The sequence below is a fragment of the Clarias gariepinus genome, chromosome 15, assembly GCF_024256425.1.
Source record: "Clarias gariepinus isolate MV-2021 ecotype Netherlands chromosome 15, CGAR_prim_01v2, whole genome shotgun sequence".
NCBI lineage: Eukaryota > Metazoa > Chordata > Actinopteri > Siluriformes > Clariidae > Clarias > Clarias gariepinus.
Window position 1 is genome coordinate 21,479,829 of NC_071114.1, and position 21,666 is coordinate 21,501,494.

The 21,666-nt window shown below is 41.6% G+C and overlaps 1 protein-coding gene across 1 annotated transcript in view; it reads right to left on the minus strand.

Moving 5' to 3' along the window:
• Positions 1–8,486, minus strand: part of minar1 (membrane integral NOTCH2 associated receptor 1) — a 31,545-nt gene extending 23,059 nt beyond the window's left edge. Inside the window, exons 1-2 of the mRNA XM_053513576.1 lie at positions 8,350–8,486; positions 5,627–7,905 (exon numbers count right to left, since the gene is read on the minus strand). Of these exons, the coding sequence (XP_053369551.1) occupies positions 5,627–7,861 (2,235 nt within the window). The 5' untranslated portion in view covers positions 7,862–7,905; positions 8,350–8,486. The remainder of the gene's footprint in view (positions 1–5,626; positions 7,906–8,349) is intronic.
• Positions 8,487–21,666: the final 13,180 nt, after the last annotated feature.

Sequence of the window (21,666 nt, forward strand, 5' to 3'; positions counted from 1 at the left end):
AGGCGGTTTGGTTCATCTGATGAATGTTTTCACAGACTAGGCCCTTGTGAGTCGTAGTGTGTGTGTGTGTGTGTGTGTGTGTGTGTGTGTGTGTGTGTGTGTGTGCACACGCTCGTGTATGTTTGTTTGTGTGTGTGTGCATAAGCTTCGAGAATGGGAGCAATCTTATGATTCTGAGTTTATAATATATTCCCATACGCCAAAGGTCAGCACTAGGGTTGGGTACCGAAACCCGTGATATGTACTAGAATACTCAGAATAAAGTAATTAGAATAATCAGAACGCAGATTTCTGTGCTTCACTTTGGTGCCTCTTAAATGCCTTAGTGAACAATTTAAATATTTGTCCTCTCGTTCTCTGAAACATAATAAGAATCACCATCACCATCATTTCCCGACTGAGAAAATGCACAAAATCCAACTAATCCTTGTAGTAACGGGTGTTCATGTTAGTTTGACATTTTAACATTTTAATTGATAAAATGATATATAAATGTATGTCAGGAATAATGTATAACCCAAACATATCGAACATATAAATACGGAAATGAACAATACGTCCAGAATTAGGGTTTTTTGTTAGTTTATAGGATGCAATAAAAACACATGAGTACTTTAAATAATTTCATACCTCTTGTCCGCAACCGTGAATAACTAATAGGAGTTGCATGATTGATTTTTTTGTTAGGAGTTTGCTCCACTAGCTTGACCTAAATCTTTCATTTACATAGCAGTAGCTCTGTATAACCCACACAGACCACAACCTGTGCACAGTGCAACACCCCTCTGTGGGGTTAAAAAAAAAAATAACCGTTTAATTCATTTGAACCAATGTACATACTGTAGTCTTGTTTATGATTTTCAGGAAAAAAATTATTCAAGAACTATATTGCTTATTTTAGCCTATACAGCTTCAAAGTAGACACTGACAGCACACTCAGTGAAGCTTTCCCATCTTTATGGAATAAAGCGATTCTAAACACTAAGGTAAATCTGATAAAACATTATTTGGTGCCTGTTTTGTAAACTTGCTGGTATAGTAAGCTAAGATCCCTAGCTTAGTCACATTAGGTAGACATTGTTTCTGCATTGAATTTAATTACATTTTATTGGTATAGAGCTTTTAACAATGGGCATTGTCCCACAGCAGCTTTATAAAAATAATGTTATGGACAGAAATGAGGAAAAGTATAAATTATAATTATGAGATGACATAATCATGTACCTGATGGGCAAGCCAGGGGTAATTGTGGCATGGGAAAACACCCTGAGATGACAATAGGAAGAAACCTTGCGAGGAACTAGACTCAACAGGGAACCCATTCTCATTTGCGTGATATCAGATAGTGCAACCACAAATCAGCCCCTGTTATATCTATGTGCTATAAGGTTAAAAGTTCAGTTATATAACAGAAAGGGTGTTTGAGTTAATATGAACTCCCCTTTCACTGATGGAGATGGAGGTACACATTAACTCATGGCAATTCCAATTTCTGTAGACGTTTAGCAGTTGAAAAGGTTTTAAATATATATTTTTAAAGGTTATCAAGTGCTGCACTTAAGTCCTGTTCCATATCTTTATATCATTAACTACTAAAGAGCAAACTGGTTGTTATACAGGACAAATGTAAGACCCAGTAACTACTACTGTACCTAAGACAGAACAAAAGTATAGGGTAAATGTTTGTGATGGATTGATTGAATGAATGAATTAAATTCTTTGGCAATGCTGTAATTTGATATTCTCATGTCATAGCCCTATTGTAAGTTACTGACACTGTGTCACCAAGAAAGTCACATTTCAGAAGGGGTCAAATTACTGGCCTGCATTAGGCAAAGAAAACAATTAAGGAGAAGAATAGTGCTGGAGTTTGTGAAAGAAATGTGCTCAGAAAAAAATCTGATAGGAAATGTAATGTAAAACCTCAACAGTAGAAATCACAGCTATGGTAAATCATGAAAGTAAAAGCATTTTCACATTGGGATTGGGACTAAACAGCTGTGTCTGTTTCCATAGGAAAAATCACTTGCTAGTAAGACTAATCAGAAAAAAGGCTTCAATTTGCTAGGGAGCACAAAGACTTGACTTTGGAGCAATGGAAAAAATGCCATGGGGTCTGATGAGTCCAGAATTACCCAACACAAGAGCAACGGGTGCTTCATTGTAAAAAGGGGCATGAATAAGGTGATGCACCCTTCATGTGTAGTGCCCACTGTGCAAGCCTCCAGAGGCAGTGTTATGATATGGGGTTGCTTCGGTTGGTCAGATCTAGGCTCAGCAAACCTGTGTGGCAATAAAATGAAATCAGCTAACTATATGCATTTACTAAATGACCAGCCCAGGTGGTTCTGGGAAAATGAGGAATATTTTTTTCAAACATGAATTGGCCACTTACTGTAACTGTGAGCCATAAAAAAAACTGAAGGCACTTTAATAAAATGTTAGTGTGTGTGTGTGCATCTTTTGGCCAGGCAGTGTACATGTTCATTTTAGAGAAATCCATCATTTAATTCCATTTATAGGACAGGTATTACATGTTTAGAGAAATGTGGAAATGTCACCCTAACTCAGGAGTATTTTTTATTACATTAGACATATAAAAACATTGTAATATGTAATAAAAAATGTTTGGCAATTATTGTAAACCATAAAATAAAAAATTTATAGTAAAACTGGCGCTGGCACGGTGGTGTAGTGGTTAGCCCTGTCGCCTTGCACGTCCAGGGCCCGGGTTCGATTCCTGGCCAGGCTCGATTCTCGTCTCTGTGTGCATGGAGTTTACATGTTCTCCCCGTGCTTGGTGGGTTTCCTTCCACAGTCCAAAGATATGCAGCTAATTAGGCTAATTGGCATGTGTGTGCCCTGTGATGAATTGGCACCCTGTCCACGGTGTACCCCGCCTCGTGCCCTACTGTAAGTCCTGGGATAGGCTCCAGGTCCCCGCGACCCTCAATACAGGATAAAGCGGTATAGACGGTGAGTGAGTGAGTAATACTGGCGCGTGCCTCGTATCCGGACATGAGGGTGCTGCTCTATAAACCCTGTGTATAGTGTATTTGAGCCTTGAGGCCCTGAATAAAACATTTGTCTTATTTTATAACAGGAACTAAACTGATAATTATAGTGTTACATAACCCCTGAAAAGGGTAAGAATAAAATGCATAAAAAACCCAGCACTCTATTAGGCAAAATCGTTCATACAATGCTGTGCCATGATGCACACACTATTAGCTTCTCCCAGTTGCATTACTGCATGCGAGTTTTGATTAAGTATCAACTCCCTGAGGTGCTGTTCAGAAAGATGAATCCGGGGCTGAGGGACTCCTGAGACGGAATTTATGGCAGCGCTGCATTTATCAACTCTACAAAAGACGAGTGAGAGAAGAGAGAGGCACAAGAACTGGCTGGCCTCTAGATAGGCAAACAGATGAGAATGACAGAAAGAGAAAGATAGCAAAGAAGAAAATGTCCAAATGAACAGCAGAATGTACATGCATCTGATAACGTGCATAAACTCAGTTAGAGTTCAGCTAATGTGTCATTAGCTATATTTACATGGTAAGAGCTTCACAAGTTCATTCTGGTTGCAGATTCCAAATAAACTCTATATCCATATCCCAAAGTGAACCTGTTGCAGACTTCACATTTATGCCTGTTAAATGTAATTTGCTTAAAAGGTATGCACAATTAAAATGACATTTAGGAGAAGCAAGGAGGTCCATGTGTTTTAGATTATTTCTGTATCAGCAATATCAACAATTATTTAATCAATATACAACTTCAATAGGAGTTTGTAATGAAAACTGGAAAAATCTTAACTTTTCTACCCTTTTTTAGGGGGGGGTGTTGATGTTGGCCGGTTCACGTGCCATCCGGCACATTAAGCGACAGATACAGTACTTCCCACCCCAGAGATACTGTATATGGCACTTACTGCGGCAGTTGCTTAAGAGTTGCCAACTTGACACCCAGTTGTCATTCACAACCTACAGGCAATTTGGGAATGCCAATTACCCTAACCTGCATGTCTTTGGACTGTGGCAGAAAACTGGAGCACCTGGAGGAATCTTACCAAGCACAGGGAAAATATGCACACTCCACGCACATACTGTTCACCCAAAGCAGGAATCTAACCCCGGCCCTGGAGGTGCAAGGCAACTTATTACTAAGCCATCATGCCGCCAATGTTATCGATCGAGTTATGAATAAAATGATCAAATAACAAAATAGAACATAACAAAAGAAATACAGGTTTAATTGAGGCATTTGCTTACAGATTCTGTGCAGTGTCTAGTAAATATTAAGCGAAGAAAGTTACAAAGATAAAATTTTTTTTTTTTACTCAGAAGCCAATCCTACTACTAATCCAAAATCTGCACAACTATTCGTACAAAAAACAAAATCTCAATACGGGCCTGTCCAATTATTTAATCTTAAAAATCTGCAATGTATTACAGGTAATATACACAAACTGAAATTAGTTTGGAATTAATTTATTTACTTATTATAATTTTGAGATGATAAATAAATATGGGTAAACATCCTTTGATGAGAGCACTTTATTCGCCATTCGCTGGGAGCCTAGATAAATAAATTCTGCTAGCAAAAACAATCACACATAAAGGTTCAAACAGATATTATTCTTTATTTTATGAGATTAATATTAGGATTAGCTATTTAATTAAATAAGATAGGAGTGTCATTTGGATTGGGCTATATTGGATTTTTTTTAATTAAGGCGTACTGTATGCATGAGCATTTCTGTCCAATTAAAAACAGATTATCAGGCTGCACACAAATAGAACCTTTCCTGTAAAATCAGAAAACATACTGTACAAGACCTGACTAAGCATTAGATACACAAAGCAGCTTCAACTTCTGCAGTTTCAAAATGCCACAGTTTCAGGTCAAGACACTAATTCTATTAAGCCTCTCAGTGAAATGCCTTTACAAAACGCTTGACCTCCGCCGTAGCAAAGGACATAATAACAATTACCGTCCCTTTCCACCCCTGCACCAGAAATCAAGTCTGTAGTTAGAAATGTGTAGTTCCCCTGTAATTTCATCAGACGATTTGCACCCGAGATTTGCAACGCGCTACTGCCCTTTGTTAAATATGATGGATGTGTTAACTTAGGTGGTGATAAAAGCTTTATTCTTCTAAAGCCTTTCACCAACAATATGCATAATAATCTGACTATATTTATCTTGCAGCTTATTGTACCCTTTAGAAAGCTGCTCTATACGCACATTTGTCTTTGAGCTCATAAAATGAGCAAGAGTTTGTTGCTGTACTGCTATAATTGAACCAAAAAAAGAATGTACTGTAGCAGGGCAAAACAGAAGCCAGCATTTAGACAGGAAATCTGATGGACAGTCAGAATATTAACAAAAATAGTGCTGGATTATAATCATAATTTCATGGAGACACAATATCTTCAGCGGTTCAGTAAGCTAAAGTACATTCATAAGCTAAATGACCTATGTAATTACCTATCAATTTAACACAAAACCTTAAACACTTTGCTTTTTGCAGGGATTTGGTTTTGTACTATTAGCAAAAAATAAAGTGCAATTCCAGACAAACCTAATAAAATATACTAGAACAAGCGCAGTTATTTATTACCTCTTTGGCTTTCCTATGTCTGTCCTTGCCTTCACCATGCCTGTCCTTCTCTTTCACATCTTCTCCTGGATGGCCTGAATAAGAAACAGTTCTCCAGTCTCTAGGAGAATTGGTGATGCTGGCCACTTTGGACTCAGTAGCACTGTTCTCCTCTGTAAGTGACCTGGAAGACCTGCGTGTGAACATGCTCTTCTTTAGTGCCTTCACCCTCAGGCTTTCACTTCCACTAGCATCTGAGCAGCACCAGTCTGTGTTCGTGTCCACTTTGACAGTATGACCTGTAGTGTGGCACTGGAACATGCGTGGTGAAAGTTTCACATCCGTCTGAATCTGGCCCATGCTACCCTCAACGGATTTTCCATTTGCTTCTGGCTCTTGAATTTTCTCATCCAGCTTGGTGAGCTTGGAAAGGACCTGTGAAATCTCCCCACGCACTCCTGAGAGGGATTCAAGCTTCTTCTCGATTTCCCCAATCCTCATGACCAGCTTGCATACGCTTGCTTTGAGCTCATCATCAGTATTCTCCAGAGAGTGGAATAAATGGTCTAGCTTGTTGGCAGTCTTGCCTAGTTTGATCGTGTTGCGTTCGGGTGAGCTATCACCATCTGACTTTGTCACCTGAGAGAGCGAGCCGTTACTGTTGTAACAGGATGACTGGGGTATCCCAATAGAGTCACATATGCTCATGTCATCCAAAAAGCGAAATATGTCACTAATGTCATCACTAACGATTTCACACTCCTCATCGGTATGTTTAAAAGTTGGCCTCTCTACATACTTGTGCATGGTGTAGTCTTTCATCTTCCTCTGTTCTGACTGATCAGTCTGAGTCCCTACACTCAGAGCACTGTCTATGTTAGTAGTCTGGAGAGATGGACAGTTAATGCTCTTGTCTTTATACCTCTTTCCCCCTTCTCTCTTTTCAGAACTCGGACCACAACCAACAGAGGCCATCTCTTTCGTCTTTGGTCCGCTGGACTTCTTGGAGAAGCCTGATGGAGAGGCTGTGGGCTTTTCTTTGGCACTCTGGAAGTGCTGGTCATTGTCCATCATGCTGATATGGCGCGGATTGTCCACTGGCATCTTATGGTTTAAAAAGGTCCTCTCAAAGTCTGAGCCGTCATCTGCGTTCAGACTTAAGCTCTTGACAGGCCAGGAAGGTTGTCTGCTCTGCTTCACAGAAGTCCTCTTGGTGTTCACACACTCGGTTACCGTCGTTGGGCCAAAATAAGTGGATGCCTGCAAGTCATCTAGACTCTCGTGCTTTACTCGCCCTTTGCTTTGTATAGGTGAGTTGAAAGGTTCAAAATACGGGTTGCTATATGGCAACTCGAAGCTGTGATTAAAGAACGTTGGTGGCTTGTGCAATTCCCTCCTGTGGTAATCTCCACTTTCTCTGGCACTGGCTTTGGACTCCCCAGAGATCACATGGGGCGAAAAGGCAACAAGGTTATGAAAGTCCTCCTTGAAAATATTCCGCTTTTGCACACACGAGTGCACAGAGAAAGATTCTGAGTTAGGAAGGAAAACATCCTTGCCACCCGGATTAATGTGCAGTGAGTCATGGTCGGTAGTTGACTCGCTGTCGATATCCATGGGGAAGTAGGTACTCTGCATCTCACATGGAGGAGGACTGGCACGAGCATACTGAGGCAGATGCTGCAGCTTATCCAGTGATGCTGCTCTACATTTCAGATCCTTGCTGACTCCCAGGAGAAAATTAGGTTCTGAAGCTGGTATAAAAGGCTGACAGCTGTTGCACTCAGATTTGGGGCAGGGTGAGTTCCGAGAAGCATGATGACCCCTTCTGTTTGTGTGGCCATACACGCTTTCACACTCATTATACTTATAAACATCGGTATCAGACCTGCAAGACTCAAATGATTGATTTTTATGAAACTTCGGTTTATGACTAACTGTTAACTTGTCTTTGGCCATCCCACCATTCATCTGAATGAGGTTAAACATGGTCACAATGTCTGCTGCTACCATGAGCTTCTTAGACTGCTGATCTTCCACTGAACACCTCATTTTGTCCTTAAATAAGGTAGCAGGAAAACTAGGATCCAAACATGCCGTGTAGAATAGCAAGCTCCTTAATTTTGCCAGATGAACCAGGTCAAAACGAGCACACAGAGACTTACACAGATCCTGATATGACACCGTGCTGTACTTGGTGTCTAGTTCCTCCAAAATCCTGACAAGGAAAATCGAGTATTCTGGCACTGCATCCATTATGGTAGCTGATGTGAGTCTTATCTTAGAGAAGAGATGATAACCTGCATGAGGAGATGAGGAGACAGTAAGGATTAGTGACTGGAGATAATATCTGGCAGCCTGCAGAGGTTAACTGGAGCCCCTGTAACTCTTATCACAGCATGCACACAAATTTCTGATGATAAATGTATTAATATATAATTGCATTTTATATCAGTTATGAAGCTTTTTCATATTTTATTTCATTTGTATTTTCTATAATTAGTTAAAATAGATTAGAAATGCTGGAAATACTCTGCTTGTGCAAATATGCAATTTGCTGTAGATCATAAAAATCTTGCACACAGTGCAGTAGTAAGATCATTAGATCTAGTGCCATAAATTAGATATCGACTCAACTAGAGTTCTTCATTAGAGAGAATAAAAAAAATACTGAACGAATACCATTACATTATTTCAGTAATAAAATTCAGTCAACTAAGAAAAAGAAAAAAGAAAGGACATACCTGGTGCACGATCCCATCTGCAGTCGTGTGCATGAAAAAAAAAAACAATTATTGCTTATAATCCGGATGCATTTCAGTCGCTGTTTCCTTCATGGTTGTGCATGCATGTGTAATGAAGTAGCGGATGGGAGCTGTGGTATCGTTCCCATGCCTGCGCTCCGTGTGCAGACTCGCTCGCTTGGGCTTTGTTGTCTCTACAGTCCCGGGTTTGCGGCGTAGTATGGAAAGCCAAACGGCTCAGAAACGTGGGAAATGTCCAGATAGAATTCCAAAAAGCCACAGATGTTATTGGGTGACGGGCATAATGTACACGTCCTGTACTTGAGTAAAAATAGAGATTCCTTAGGGTTAATGGTATGCAAGTAAATTCCTCCATTTGCATGTCTTCTATATAAATAAAAGAAAGCTTTTTTCTCTATATTGGTCTGAACTGATACATTGGTGGACCAGAAACCAGTCTCAGAAAAACTTCCGTCTCTTCAGCCGACTTTGCCACAGCAACACGCAAAATGGGTGGACAGAATTGAATGAAATTTTGCTAGTCTTTGGGTATTCGCCTGAAGTTAAACCTGAGCCATAAATGAAATTAAAGTGCTGAGTAGCAGGGACGTTATGAACAGTTTGTGCCAGATTACGTCACAGCGTCGCGCGCCTTCTTTTTTTTTTTTTTTGACGAATATAGCGCTTCTATCCCGAAGTGGGCGTGTCCATACGTGTCACTCAACAGAGGCAATCAACACGATAGTTTATCGGAAATACACAGAACATGCGGAACAGACAGAAACAGTCGTAATGCTATACCTAATCCTGTCCAAACCCTATAGGTATAATGCTATCAAGTGTCTATATCCTTACTAAACACACACAATGCAACAATAAAAAAAAAGACAAGTACTCTATGAAAGGGTGAGGGTGTGCTCAGTGTTATGTGCAAAAATCTACATGTTGTGTAAAAGCAATGTTATGAACAGTTACATGGCAGATTTAATAATCTACTTGAAAATAAGCTATGATCAAGCTACTTGCTCAATATAAACAAACACCTGCACCAATAGATATTTATTAGAGAAGCTAAATATTTTATGGAAATTAGTCAATATTTTCTCCTCTGAGGTACAGTATGAGCGCTAAAGTGGTATAAGTGAGTTTTAAAACATGGAGTTGTTTTAAGGCAAATATTCCAATTAGCGAATAGGGAGTGTTTTCAACTGACGACGAAAGCAGTACAACTTAGCATAAACAAAGCGGAAGATACTTTGTATTAATAATTTAAGAAAGACAGGCAGACATGTATGTGGGCTTCACATCAAGTTATTGTGACCTTTTTTTTTTTTTTTTTTTAGCTTTACTCTTTTCCAAATCCAAACATTTTGTTTTTCAAACTACTCATCTTTAAATTTACTTAAGTATCAAAAGGGCAGAGGTAGGTCAGTAGTCAAAGTGTTGGACTACTGTTAGGAATGTTCTAGCTTTAAACCCCACCACAACCAATTTGCCACAGTTGGGCCCTTGAACAGAGCCCTCGTAATGAAGTAAATGTAAGTTACAGATAGATGAAATCTGTAATTAAGTAAAGTAACAGAGTAAACATAGTGGGCATTGCTGGCTCAGTGGTAGGTTTCTCGCCTGCCATGAGGAAGGCTGGGGTTCAAATCCCGCCCAAACCCCAGCCACTATATGTAGTGCCGGTCCCAAGCCCAGATTGAATGAGAGGGTTGCATCAGGAAGGGTATCCCATGTGTCAAGTTGTGTGCAGATCTGATGGTTGAAAGACTGACAATCAACCTAAATCTTCAGTTTTTTAGGTGGGACAACAGCAGCCATATGGCATTACTCACTAATGCATCCTTTTTTATGATTTTAGTCAGTTTTTTCATCACTGGCACCTTGGGGTAAATGCGTAGCTTTTTCCTCATTCAGCGTATCTTGTGTGTTAAAAAGAAAACAACTAAACATTTTTTTGTTTCAAAAATAGAAAGCGACCTGTACTCAGTGAAACAGAGACAAGAGTAACAGTAGCCTCTGGTCTTTGAAATGCATGCAGTAGGGTGATCAAATTTTTTTACGGAGGTGTTGTACTGGTATCATCCAAAATAAATGAATCAATCTTACTCTGTCTTGATCAGCCACTCACTCATTGAGAAGTTGTATGTGTGTGTATTACGCATAGACATTAAAGGTCTTCAAAAAAAGGTGATTCTTGGAGAAACTATGTAGTATAATCTTAGACTGCAGAAATCCTTAACTGTTGTAATTTTTTGGGGTGTAGGAACACCCTGGACTTTATCATCAAAACAGGCAAAAGCTCTTACACATTATTAATGAATTATCACCACAAAAAGATGGCAATTTAAAATTAGAAAATTTTTTAAACATTGTCTTGGCAAATATGTTTTTTTTTAAGTAGAGATGTTAGTATATTATTGCCAGAATTGTGGCATTGTTGTAAGGACAATACTATGTTCACTTTACCCAATAACATAATATTATATAATATTATACAATACAATATAATAGTAAAAAGTCAACATTATGATTCTTTGACGCACACTGTATATACAACGTGCTAATTAACCTTTTAACTTGATATTCAAAATTAATAAAACTATTTCTTATGGAAATTTGACATAAAAATGATGTATTATTGCAAATATGTATCTGTCTATTTTTATTTCACTTCTAAATATAATTCATACTTTTACAAAATGGCATCAATGTCTTTAATATTTATGGCATAAAGAAATACAATTCTAAAATTCCCTTATACTGTACATATACATCTTTTTGTTACCCATATGGCTTTCCACACAACAGAAGTTCAATAAATGAAGCCTATATATACAGTGTATATACTGTATATAACCTACAGTACAGTGATGTAATTTACGTAGTTCTTTCAACTGTCAGACATTTGGGTTAAAATCAGATGGAGTCATCAAGGGGAAAATTGCAGCCAATAAATAATATTTTTTAAAAATGCAGTATTCTGTAGTAGAAAAGCTGGTATTCGGTTATAAAAATTGGCTACAACAATTTAAAGTGAATTGCAAGAAATTGTTTTCTTTTTCACACACACACACGCACACACACACACACACACACAGTATACTGTATAGAGAGAGGAGAGAGAGAACAATTCCTTGTAAAACAAGCAACACTTTATAAATAGCATGTAGACGATTACTGTATCACGTTTTATACATTTAAATTATTGCAATAATGGTTTGAGACAAATCAGTGGTATTTTCATCACATTCATGTAATTTTACAATCTGCTGTGCACTAAGTGAGGTTTGCCAAGGTTGCAGATGGGATTTGCCAACTCAGTCACAACATCCATGCTTGACCTCACTAACGCTGTTGTGGCTGAGTATGCAAACCCTAACAGCCATGATTCCAACTCAAGTGGAAAGCCAATAGGTTTTTATGACATCAAAGGTGGATTAAATCTGAAATGGTATGTGCATGTTGTGTATTAGTTGTTAAGGTCAGGGGTCCACAATTGCCCATATAGTCTATATTAGAGAATGTTTATTGATAATATATATCTATATTAGATAATCAATCTTTTGTATTGTTGTCTAAAATACTGTAAAGCTGTATGCAGGGCTGTTTTATTTTTCAATCCTTGTCCCAGAGACACTATGAACAATCTTGCCTGCTGCCTGCTCCCACAGATATTTGTTTTGTTTATGTTTTTTTTTTTTTACAAACTTGATTCTATTTCTTAAATACATAATTTAAACTACATTGACCCATACTGGAATAAAGCAGTTATGAATATAAATAAGGATATACAGTGTATCCGAAAAGTATTTACAGCACATTACTTTTTACACATTTTAATTGGACATGATTTGGAAAAGCACACACCTGTCTATATAAGGTCCCACAGTTGACAGTTCATGTCAGAGCACAAACCAAGCATAAAGTCAAAGGAATTGTCTGTAGACTTCCGAGACAGGATTGTCTCGAGGCACAAATCTGGAGAAGGTTACAGAAAAATTTCTGCCACTTTGAAGGTCCCAATGAACACAGTGGCCTTCATCATCCATAAGTGAAAGAAGTTTAAAACCACTAGGACTCTTCCTAGAGCTAGCCGGCCATCTAAACTGAGCAATCGGGGGAGAAGGGCCTTAGTCAGGGGGGTGACCAAGAACCCTATGGTCACTCTGTCAGAGCTCCTGAGGTCCTTTATGCAGAAAGGAGAACCTTCCATGGTAGAGTGGCCAGAAGGAAGCCACTCCATGGTAAAAGGCATATGGCAGTCCGTCTGGAGTTAAAATGTGTCAAAATGCACCTGAAGGACTCTCAGACCATATAAAACAAAATTCTCTGGTCTGATGAGACAAAGATTGAACTATTTGGTGTAAATGCCAGGCATCACATTTGCTGGAAACCAGGCACCGTTCATCACTAGGCCAATACCATGGGGATGTTTTTCAGTGGCAGGAACTGGGGGACTAGTCAGGATAAAGGAAAAGATGACTGCAGCAATGTACAGAGACATTCTGGAAGAAAACCTGCTCCAGAGTGCTCTTGACCTCAGACTAGGGGGACGGTTCATCTTTCAGCAGGACAAACGACCCTAAGCACACAGCCAAGATATCAAAAGAGTGGCTTCAGGACAACTCTGTGAATGTCCTTGAGTGGCCCAGCCAGAGCCCAGATTTTAATCCGATTGAGTATTTCTGGAGAGATCTTAAAATGGCTGTGCACCGATGCTTTCCATCCAACCTGATGGAGCTTGAGAGGTGCTGCAAAGAGGAATGGGCAAACTGGCAAAGTATAGGTGTGCCAAGCTTGTGGTATCTTGAGGTGTGCCAAGACTTGAGGCTGTAATTGCTGACAAAGGTGCACCGACAAAATATTGAGCAAAGGCTGTGAATACTTATGTATTGTACATGTAATTTCTCAGTTTTTTTTTTTTTTTATTATAAATTCAGCAAAGACCTCATGTAAAAAATTTTTTACGTTGTCATTATGGGGTGTTGTGTGTAGAATTCTGAGGAAAAAAATTAATTTAATCCATTTTGGAATAAGGCTGTAACATAAAAAAATGTGGAAAACGTGATGTGCTGTGAATACTTTCCAGATGCACCGTAAATAAAGGTTGTTATTGTGTAAAACAGCACTGATCAATAAACTTACTTTACACTTATTATACACTATACTTACTATACACTTATTATTATTATTTGGTATTTTGGTCTATCCACATGACATATACAGTAGCACATCAGGTAACGGCTACTTCCCACCCTGGAGAAATATGCTTTGTTTTTAAGGTAGTTACTTAAAGGGTCGTTTTTTTGTGGTCTCGACAATTTGGGAACGCCTATAGTATTAGTCTAACCTGTATTTGTCATGATTTATGCCCTGTCTGCCTCGTATTCTTTTTTTTCTCCACGCTGTCACCTTACCCACGTGCCCATGTTTTCCCCCAGCCTGTCATGCATTCTTTCCCACGCCCCCGTTTCCGCCCCGTCCACACACCTGTTTCTCATCTCCTCCGCTGATTATCCCAGTGATTTAAGCACGCGCTGCGCGCTGCTCAGATCGCTGGATTATTGTGTGTAGTTATACCTCGATTCTCTCGCCTTTTCTTTCATTGTCTTTCACGTTATGACCTCGTTTTGTTTTCTCTCGTTTTTGATTTTTTGCCTGCCGATTTTCATTGTTCGCCTGCCTTTTGATCTCCCGGTTTCGACTCACGCTTCCCCCTTTAATTTACGGCTCCTGTCTCTCGTCCTTTGGTTTCGCTTTGCCTCGCTGCTTGTCTTCCAGGTTTTGACCTCGCGCTTTCCTTTTGACTACGGCTCTCGCTTTGTGTTTTGTTTTTGACGCTTCGCTGACGGACTCACGGCATTCGACCCTCGCTCATGCCTCCGACCACGCCCCCCCACATCTCGATACAGTCATTATCCGCGCTTGGATTCATATCGTTCTGCCATTTCCTGCGTGACAGAATAATCCAGCCAGCTATGGATCCAGCGGCTTCTGACCGTATGAGAGCGGCATTGGAGAGTCAAGGTGCTTTGCTTGGAACTCATCAACAGTAACTGCTCAGCACAAAGCAGACTCTCGCTGACGTCACGTCCCAGCTCCAGAGGCTCCAACTCTCCCTACCGCAAGGAGCCAACCCCCACGTGCAGCAGGAGCCACGCCTCCCCGCCCCGCCCACCTACGAGGGAGATCCAGGCACCTGCCGCTCCTTTCTATCTCAGTGTTCCCTGATCTTCAAACTCCAAGCCTCCGCCTTCTCAACCGAACGATCCAAGGTGGCCTACGTCATCACGCTCCTGTCAGGACGTGCCGGGGAATGGAGCACCGCGCTTTGGGATGCCCATGACCCCTGCTGCTCCAATTACGAGGACTTCGCCAGAGAAATGAAGAGGGTGTTCGACCGCTCATGCCACGGCAGAGAGGCAGGCCGAAGACTGCTGAAACTCCGCCAAGGCTCGCGCTCGGCCTATGATTATGCCATTGAGTTCCAGACCCTGGCCCTCTCCAGCGGCTGGAACAACCGAGCGCTATGTGACGTATTTATGGAGGGGCTGACAGAGAAGCTCCAAGATGAGCTAATATCACGAGAGCTCCCCTCGTCTCTCCAAAAGCTTATGGATCTGGCCGGCCGAGTAGATGCACGCCTCCGTCTTCTCCACCCAGGACTCTGCCGCGACCTCCACCTTTACTAGTTGAACCCCAGGAGGAACCCATGCAACTAGGCAGAACCCGCATCACCCAAGAAGAGCGTCTCCGCCGCCGAGTAGAAGGGGCCTGCTTTTACTGTGGGAAACCAGGACACCTACTCAGGAACTGTCCAGCAAAAGGGGTCGCCCTCTAGTTCAGCTGGGAGCACTAGAGGGCGGGACTCCAAGGAGACTCCCAGAGCAACGTCACCTGCTTCCCATCCTTCTCATCCATGAGCGACAGACCCACCTTGTGCAGGCTCTGGTTGACTCAGGTTCAGATCGTAACCTGCTGAATGCGGCTTCGGCCAAAACCCTGGGTATTCCCGCGCTGCCCTTGGAGAACCACCTCAAGGTCCAGGCCCCCAACAGGCGTTCGCTCCCATCTATCACCCACAGAACCCCTCTCATTGGTCTAAGGGTCTCCGGCAACCATTCGCAACAGACGTCGCTGTTCATCATGGAGGGGTCACATGCCACGGTCATCCTAGGCCTCCCCTGGTTAACCCAACACAACCCGCACATTGATTGGGTCAGGAACTCGATCGTAGCCTGGAACCCATCTTGTTCCACGTCATGTTTACGCGCCGCCACCACGCCATGCCTCGACCCCGTTCCCACAGAGGAGTCACCGGACCTCACCCATGTCCCCCCAGAATACCATGACCTCAGGATCGTGTTTAGCAAATCTCGTGCTGTCTCTCTTCCCCCTCACCGACCATACGACTGCGCCATTGACCTTCTCCCAGGCACCACCCCCCCCAAGGGCCGTCTTTACTCTCTGTCACCCAAGGAACGCCAAGCCATGGATCAGTACATCACGGAATCCCTCGCTGCAGGAATCATCCGCCCTTCTTCTTCTCCGGCAGGAGCCGGATTCTTCTTCGTAGGCAAGAAAGATGGTTCCCTTCGCCCGTGCATTGAGTATAGGGGTCTCAACGACATCGCAATAAAGAACCGGTACCCCCTTCCTTTAATGTCTACTGCCTTCGAACTCCTCCAGGGGGCCAGCATCTTCACCAAGCTCGATCTGCGCAACGCCTATCACCTTGTCCGCATTCGGGAAGGGGATGAATGGAAAACAGCCTTCAATACGCCAACGGGACATTATGAATATCTGGTGGTCCCCTTTGGACTTACTAATGCCCCTGGAGTCTTTCAGGCCTTAATCAATGACGTTCTCAGAGATTTCCTCAATTCTTTTGTATTCATCTATCTGGATGATATCCTGATCTTCTCTCAGAACCCAGAAGAACACCAACATCACGTCAGGCAGGTGCTGCAGAGGCTGCTCGAGAACAACTTGTTCATCAAGGCTGAGAAGTGCGAGTTTCACACCACGTCTACCACGTTACTCGGGTTCACCATCGGCCCCAAAGGCATCGAGATGGAACCTGCTAAGGTCCAAGCTGTCACTAGGTGGCCCACCCCTACCTCACGGCAAGAACTTCAGAGGTTCTTAGGCTTCGCTAACTTTTATCGACGGTTTATCCGAGGCTACAGCTCCATCGCCGCCCCTCTAACAGCCCTCACGTCTACTAAGACCCATTTCTGCTGGAACCCGGAATCTGAGAAAGCCTTCAGCGAACTTAAGAAGCGGTTCACCTCCGCCCCGATCCTCACCATCCCAGACCCGTCACGTCAGTTCATCGTGGAGGTCGACGCCTCCAGCACTGGAGTAGGAGGAATCCTCTCACAAAGATCCAACCTGGATAATAAACTGCACCCATGCTCCTTCTTCTCCCACCGCCTAACTCCTGCTGAAAGTAATTACGGCATCGGAGACCGTGAACTCTTAGCCATCAAGTTAGCCCTGGAGGAATAGAGACACTGGCTAGAGGGAACGGAGGTCCCATTCCTAGTTTGGACCGACCACAGGAACCTCGAGTACCTACGGAGCGCCAAGAGGCTCAATTCTTGCCAGGCCCGTTGGTCCCTCTTCTTCGCAAGGTTCAACTTTTCCCTCTCCTACCGACCAGGGTCTAAGAACACCAAGCCGGATGCCCTTTCGAGACTATTATGACCACCCAAGACCCTGCCACAGGTGAAACTATTTTGCCACCCCCCTGCCTACTCGCCGTGGCCGAGCTCGACATCGAAACTAGTGTCAAGCAAGCCCTATCTCATGAACCAAGCCCAAGCAACGTGCCCCCTAACTGTCTCTTCGTTCCCCTTGCTCTGCGCTCTCAAGTCCTGGAGTGGGCCCACAGCTCTAAACTCTCGTGCCACCCAGGCTCCGCCAGAACCCTGGCACTAGCCCAGCAGCGGTTTTGGTGGCCCACCCTCAAGGAGGACGTCTCTAGCTTTGTTTCGGCGTGCAATATCTGCATAAGATCCAAGCATGTCAACACGGCCCCAGCTGGCTTCCTCAGACCTCTGCCCATCCCTCATCGCCCCTGGTCCAACATTGCCCTGGACTTCGTCACTGGGCTACCCTCCTCCGCCGAAAGAAAGAACCAGTCCCTCGAAATTGCCCTGAGGTGTATGGCTGCTTGAGATGTTACCTCCTGGAGCCGTTTCCTACCTTGGGTTGAGTACGCCCATAACTCCCAACCCTCATCATCCACCGGTCTGTCTCCCTTCCAGTGCTGCCTGGGCTATCAACCGCCACTATTCCCGTCTCAGGAGGAGGAGGTCAGCGTCCCATCTGCCCAAGCTTTTGTCAGGCGCTGCAAAAAGACCTGGCTGCAAGCGAGGAGAACGCTGTTACGGGTCGGCAAAAGATACAAGACACAGGCCGACCGCAGACGCTCTCAGGCTCCCAAGTACAGGGTGGGACAGAGAGTCATGCTCGCTGCCAGAGATATCCCCCTAAAGACCACCTGCCGCAAGCTCTCCCCTCGTTACCTCGGCCCCTTCACCATCACCAAGATAGTCAACCCCTGCGCTGTTAAACTCTTGCTCCCCTCAACTATGCGGCGAATTTATCCTACATTCCACGTGTCCCAGCTGCGCCGTCTCGCCTCATGCCCATTAAGTTAAGTAACTCATGCTCCCGGTTTCGACTCACGCTTCCCCCTTTGATTTACGGCTCCTGTCTCTCGTCCTTTTGGTTTCGCTTTGCCTCGCTGCTTGTCTTCCCGGTTTTGACCTCGTGCTTTCCTTTTGACTACGGCTCTCGCTTTGTGTTTTGTTTTTGACGCTTCGCTGACGGACTCACGGCATTCGACCCTCGCTCACGCCTCCGACCACGCCCCCCCACATCTCAATACAGTCATTATCCGCGCTTGGATTCATATCGTTCTGCCATTTCCTGCGTGACAGTATTCCTGTGGACTGTTGGATCCGGAAGAAACCCATCAAGCATGGGGAGAACTTGCAAACTCTATGCACACAGACCCGAGGCAGGAGTCGAACCCGGACACTGGAGGTGCAAGGCGACATTGCTAACCACTAAGCTACCATGCACCCTATACACTTATACTGTATATTACTGAACAAGGGCTTTCTTCTGTCCTGCAAACTTCATATCTTGATTGACACATCTAATGTAATCCAGCAATGAAAAAAAAACATCCTGTACTACTATGCACTAATATACTTCATAGAATAAGAAGTGTATTTGATATAATGGTGCAAAATTGGATCAACTGACTTGTGATGTTCACCTTTATAGACCGAATGTAGCATCATTGCATCTGGAATGAAATTTACATGTCCCAGGATATGCCCAAATCTCCATACAAGGCACCTTTATCTCTGAGCTCTAAGTTATCTCCTGACATTTGTGCCTTGTCATTATGTAATGTTCTGCTCATTCATTTGTGTTTACCCAATTATTTCTGCATCAGTTTCTAGAGGCAGGTAAACTGTTGTAAAATGCTGAATTTTAACAGATCAATATTATATTTGTGCCTGCTCAGCAGTTAGGAATCCGTTGGTGGCATGCAGAGATGGATTTGGGGATTAGATATAGGCTTATGTCACTCAGAGTAAAGTTTCAGTATTGCTGCTGTAAAAAAAAAAAAAAGGAAAAAACATTTAATCTTGAATCTTAATAACAGTAATTGTGAAAGATTTCCAAGGAATCCAAAATGATGAGACACATGAAGCCACTGAGTCATGTGACATTTAGCTTCTGAAATGCTGAGTCATCAAGCTACACTAATGAGGACACCAGGCTTTATCATCCTCAAAAGACCTCCAAAATGGAAGCAAAAAATTTCATGTAAAATTCGGTCCAAAACAACAGAGGACACTAATAGAAAATTTGTGAAACATCGTGCATAATCCTGTAAAAATGTATGCATTTTCTTTTAATTCTAATTTTAATATATATTTTTTTATTTTAATACATTCATTAAATAATAATAATAATAATAATCATAATAATAATAATAATCATAATAATAATAATAATCATAATAATAAATAATAGGGGTTTTATACGTTATGTGCTTTGTAACGGTTTGTGCGTATGTTAGAAAGCTGCCCAGAAAGGTTAGAGATTAGAGACATGCAAGGGACTAGAGATGGAACTAAAATGTAAGCAAGCAGAAGGTTTTTACTATAGAATTAGCTGAAAATAGAATTAGCTTCCAACCTTGACGAACGCAAACCTTGATGTGCAAACCAGATGTTATGCAGTAGCATTTTTTAACCCCTTTTACTAAGGAGATCTTGGAATTGTCCTTTCTTAAGCCTCTACCAGTTCTACCACCATCCCCAACTTTTTACTGCACCTGAGCTGACAGATTAGACATTCATCCTTAGTAATCCATTAGTTTAATGGTGTTTTGAATAATGGTGGTTAGTTTGTTTATATTTTTGAAAATAGAAAAAAAGGTAACTGTAAAGAACACATACACACACATCTTTACACCAATGAGCCATACCATTACAACCCAAAACATTTTGCCCAATATTGTGTAGGTTCTCCTTGTGCCACTTGGGCAGATCTAGATCCTCGAGGCATGACTCCACTAGACCTCTAGGGGTGTGCTGTTGTGTCTGGCACCAGGAAATTGGCCATGAATCCTTTGGGTGCTGTGGGTTGTCAAGTATGGCCTCTATGGATCTGATTTGTTTGTCTGGCTCATCCCCTTGGGTGCTCAATCAGATTGGGATCTGGGGAGTTTGGAGGCCCGATAGGCAGCCTCAGGGTCTTTGGCTGCTGTGCCCTGTGTGTGGTGGGCTGTGGTGCACTTAGTGTCAGCGAGTTTTCTGTTCTAGCGGCTTGGACCAAAAGGGCTTGTCCTATGGTTCTCATGGGCATGAGTAAGCTTCAGGTGTGTAAGATCCTGACACCACATATAAATTTTTTTTTTATGACAAGCTACTATATTATACAAAAGAACATACAAGGGTGCATGTATTGTTATAAAATAAAATTGTATAAGAGGAAGGAAAACAAAAAAAAAATGCTTGGGCATTTTGGAGAGACTTCCATTTTTCCTAAATTTCTTCAAATGTATCTTCCTGTAGCCTCATGGAGAAAATATTTTTTTCCTAACCAAATGTCATAAATAATATCATACCAATCTTCAATAGATGGATTATACACCATTTCCTTGTTATAGGCTTTCTAGCAGCTACTGATATATTACTGCCCACTCCTCTTAACCATTTTTGTCGTATATACATATATATTGTTTTTACCTTTTGAAGTCTTCTGTAAAGTTTTAAAATTAACATAAGCCTTGAGTCCACTGTGTAGGCACTACTACAAATTTTTAATAGATCATGATTAAATTCTTTTGGTTCCCCTGTTATAGAATGCTTTATATAATGTCAAACCTGAAATCTAAAAATATATATATATTGTTGAAATCATATGTTTTTTCAGTGTCTGAAAATCACTTATTGTCCTCGGATTAAGAAAGGTACTATATGAAGTAAGGCCTAGGTCTGCCCCTCACCGGTAACATACTGTATATTGAATTTATTTGGAGCAAAGTTGGAATCGTAAAGGGGCACCATCTCAATATCTTAATCTCTTCAGTTAAGGTATTTTTCCTAACAAGTATTTTAAAACCATCTTTTAAAAAAGAGATTAGTCCATTTATTACCTTTTAAATCCTTGATTTTGTTAAATTTCTTTCCATCTTGCTTGACAGTCCAGATTACACCAACAAATCAAGGTTCTCAGTTTGGTGCTATGTAGTAGTATTAAAAAGAAGGGCAGAGCAAGACCTCCACTTTCCTTACCTAATTGGAGTGTTTGGAATCATATCCCTGTTTTTTCCCCCTAAAAAAATATATTGTGATAATAACCTATCCCATTCACTAAATTGCCTATTTTTAAGTATGATACTCTGTGCAAAATAGGAAAAATTTTATAGACTTAATTCAGGATTTAACACTTAGAATAAGGAGTACAGTAAGTTCCATCTTTTTATATCTTCTATTATCTTGTAGTTTAGTGGGTTAAAATTTAGAGCATACAAATTTGTTAGTTCTTTTGGAATATTTATTCCTAGATATTTTATATAATTTAGATCCCAATTTAGATTTACAGTACATTTAATCTAATAGTCTGACTAGGGCTATAATTAAAGCACAATATTTGGGTCTTAGAAATATTTAGTTTATAATCGATAATCGATTTTAATCTGTTAATGTTAAGTGATGTTAATATTATGGCTTATCTGGTGCTATTGCATGAGTAGCTATATTAGACTATTTT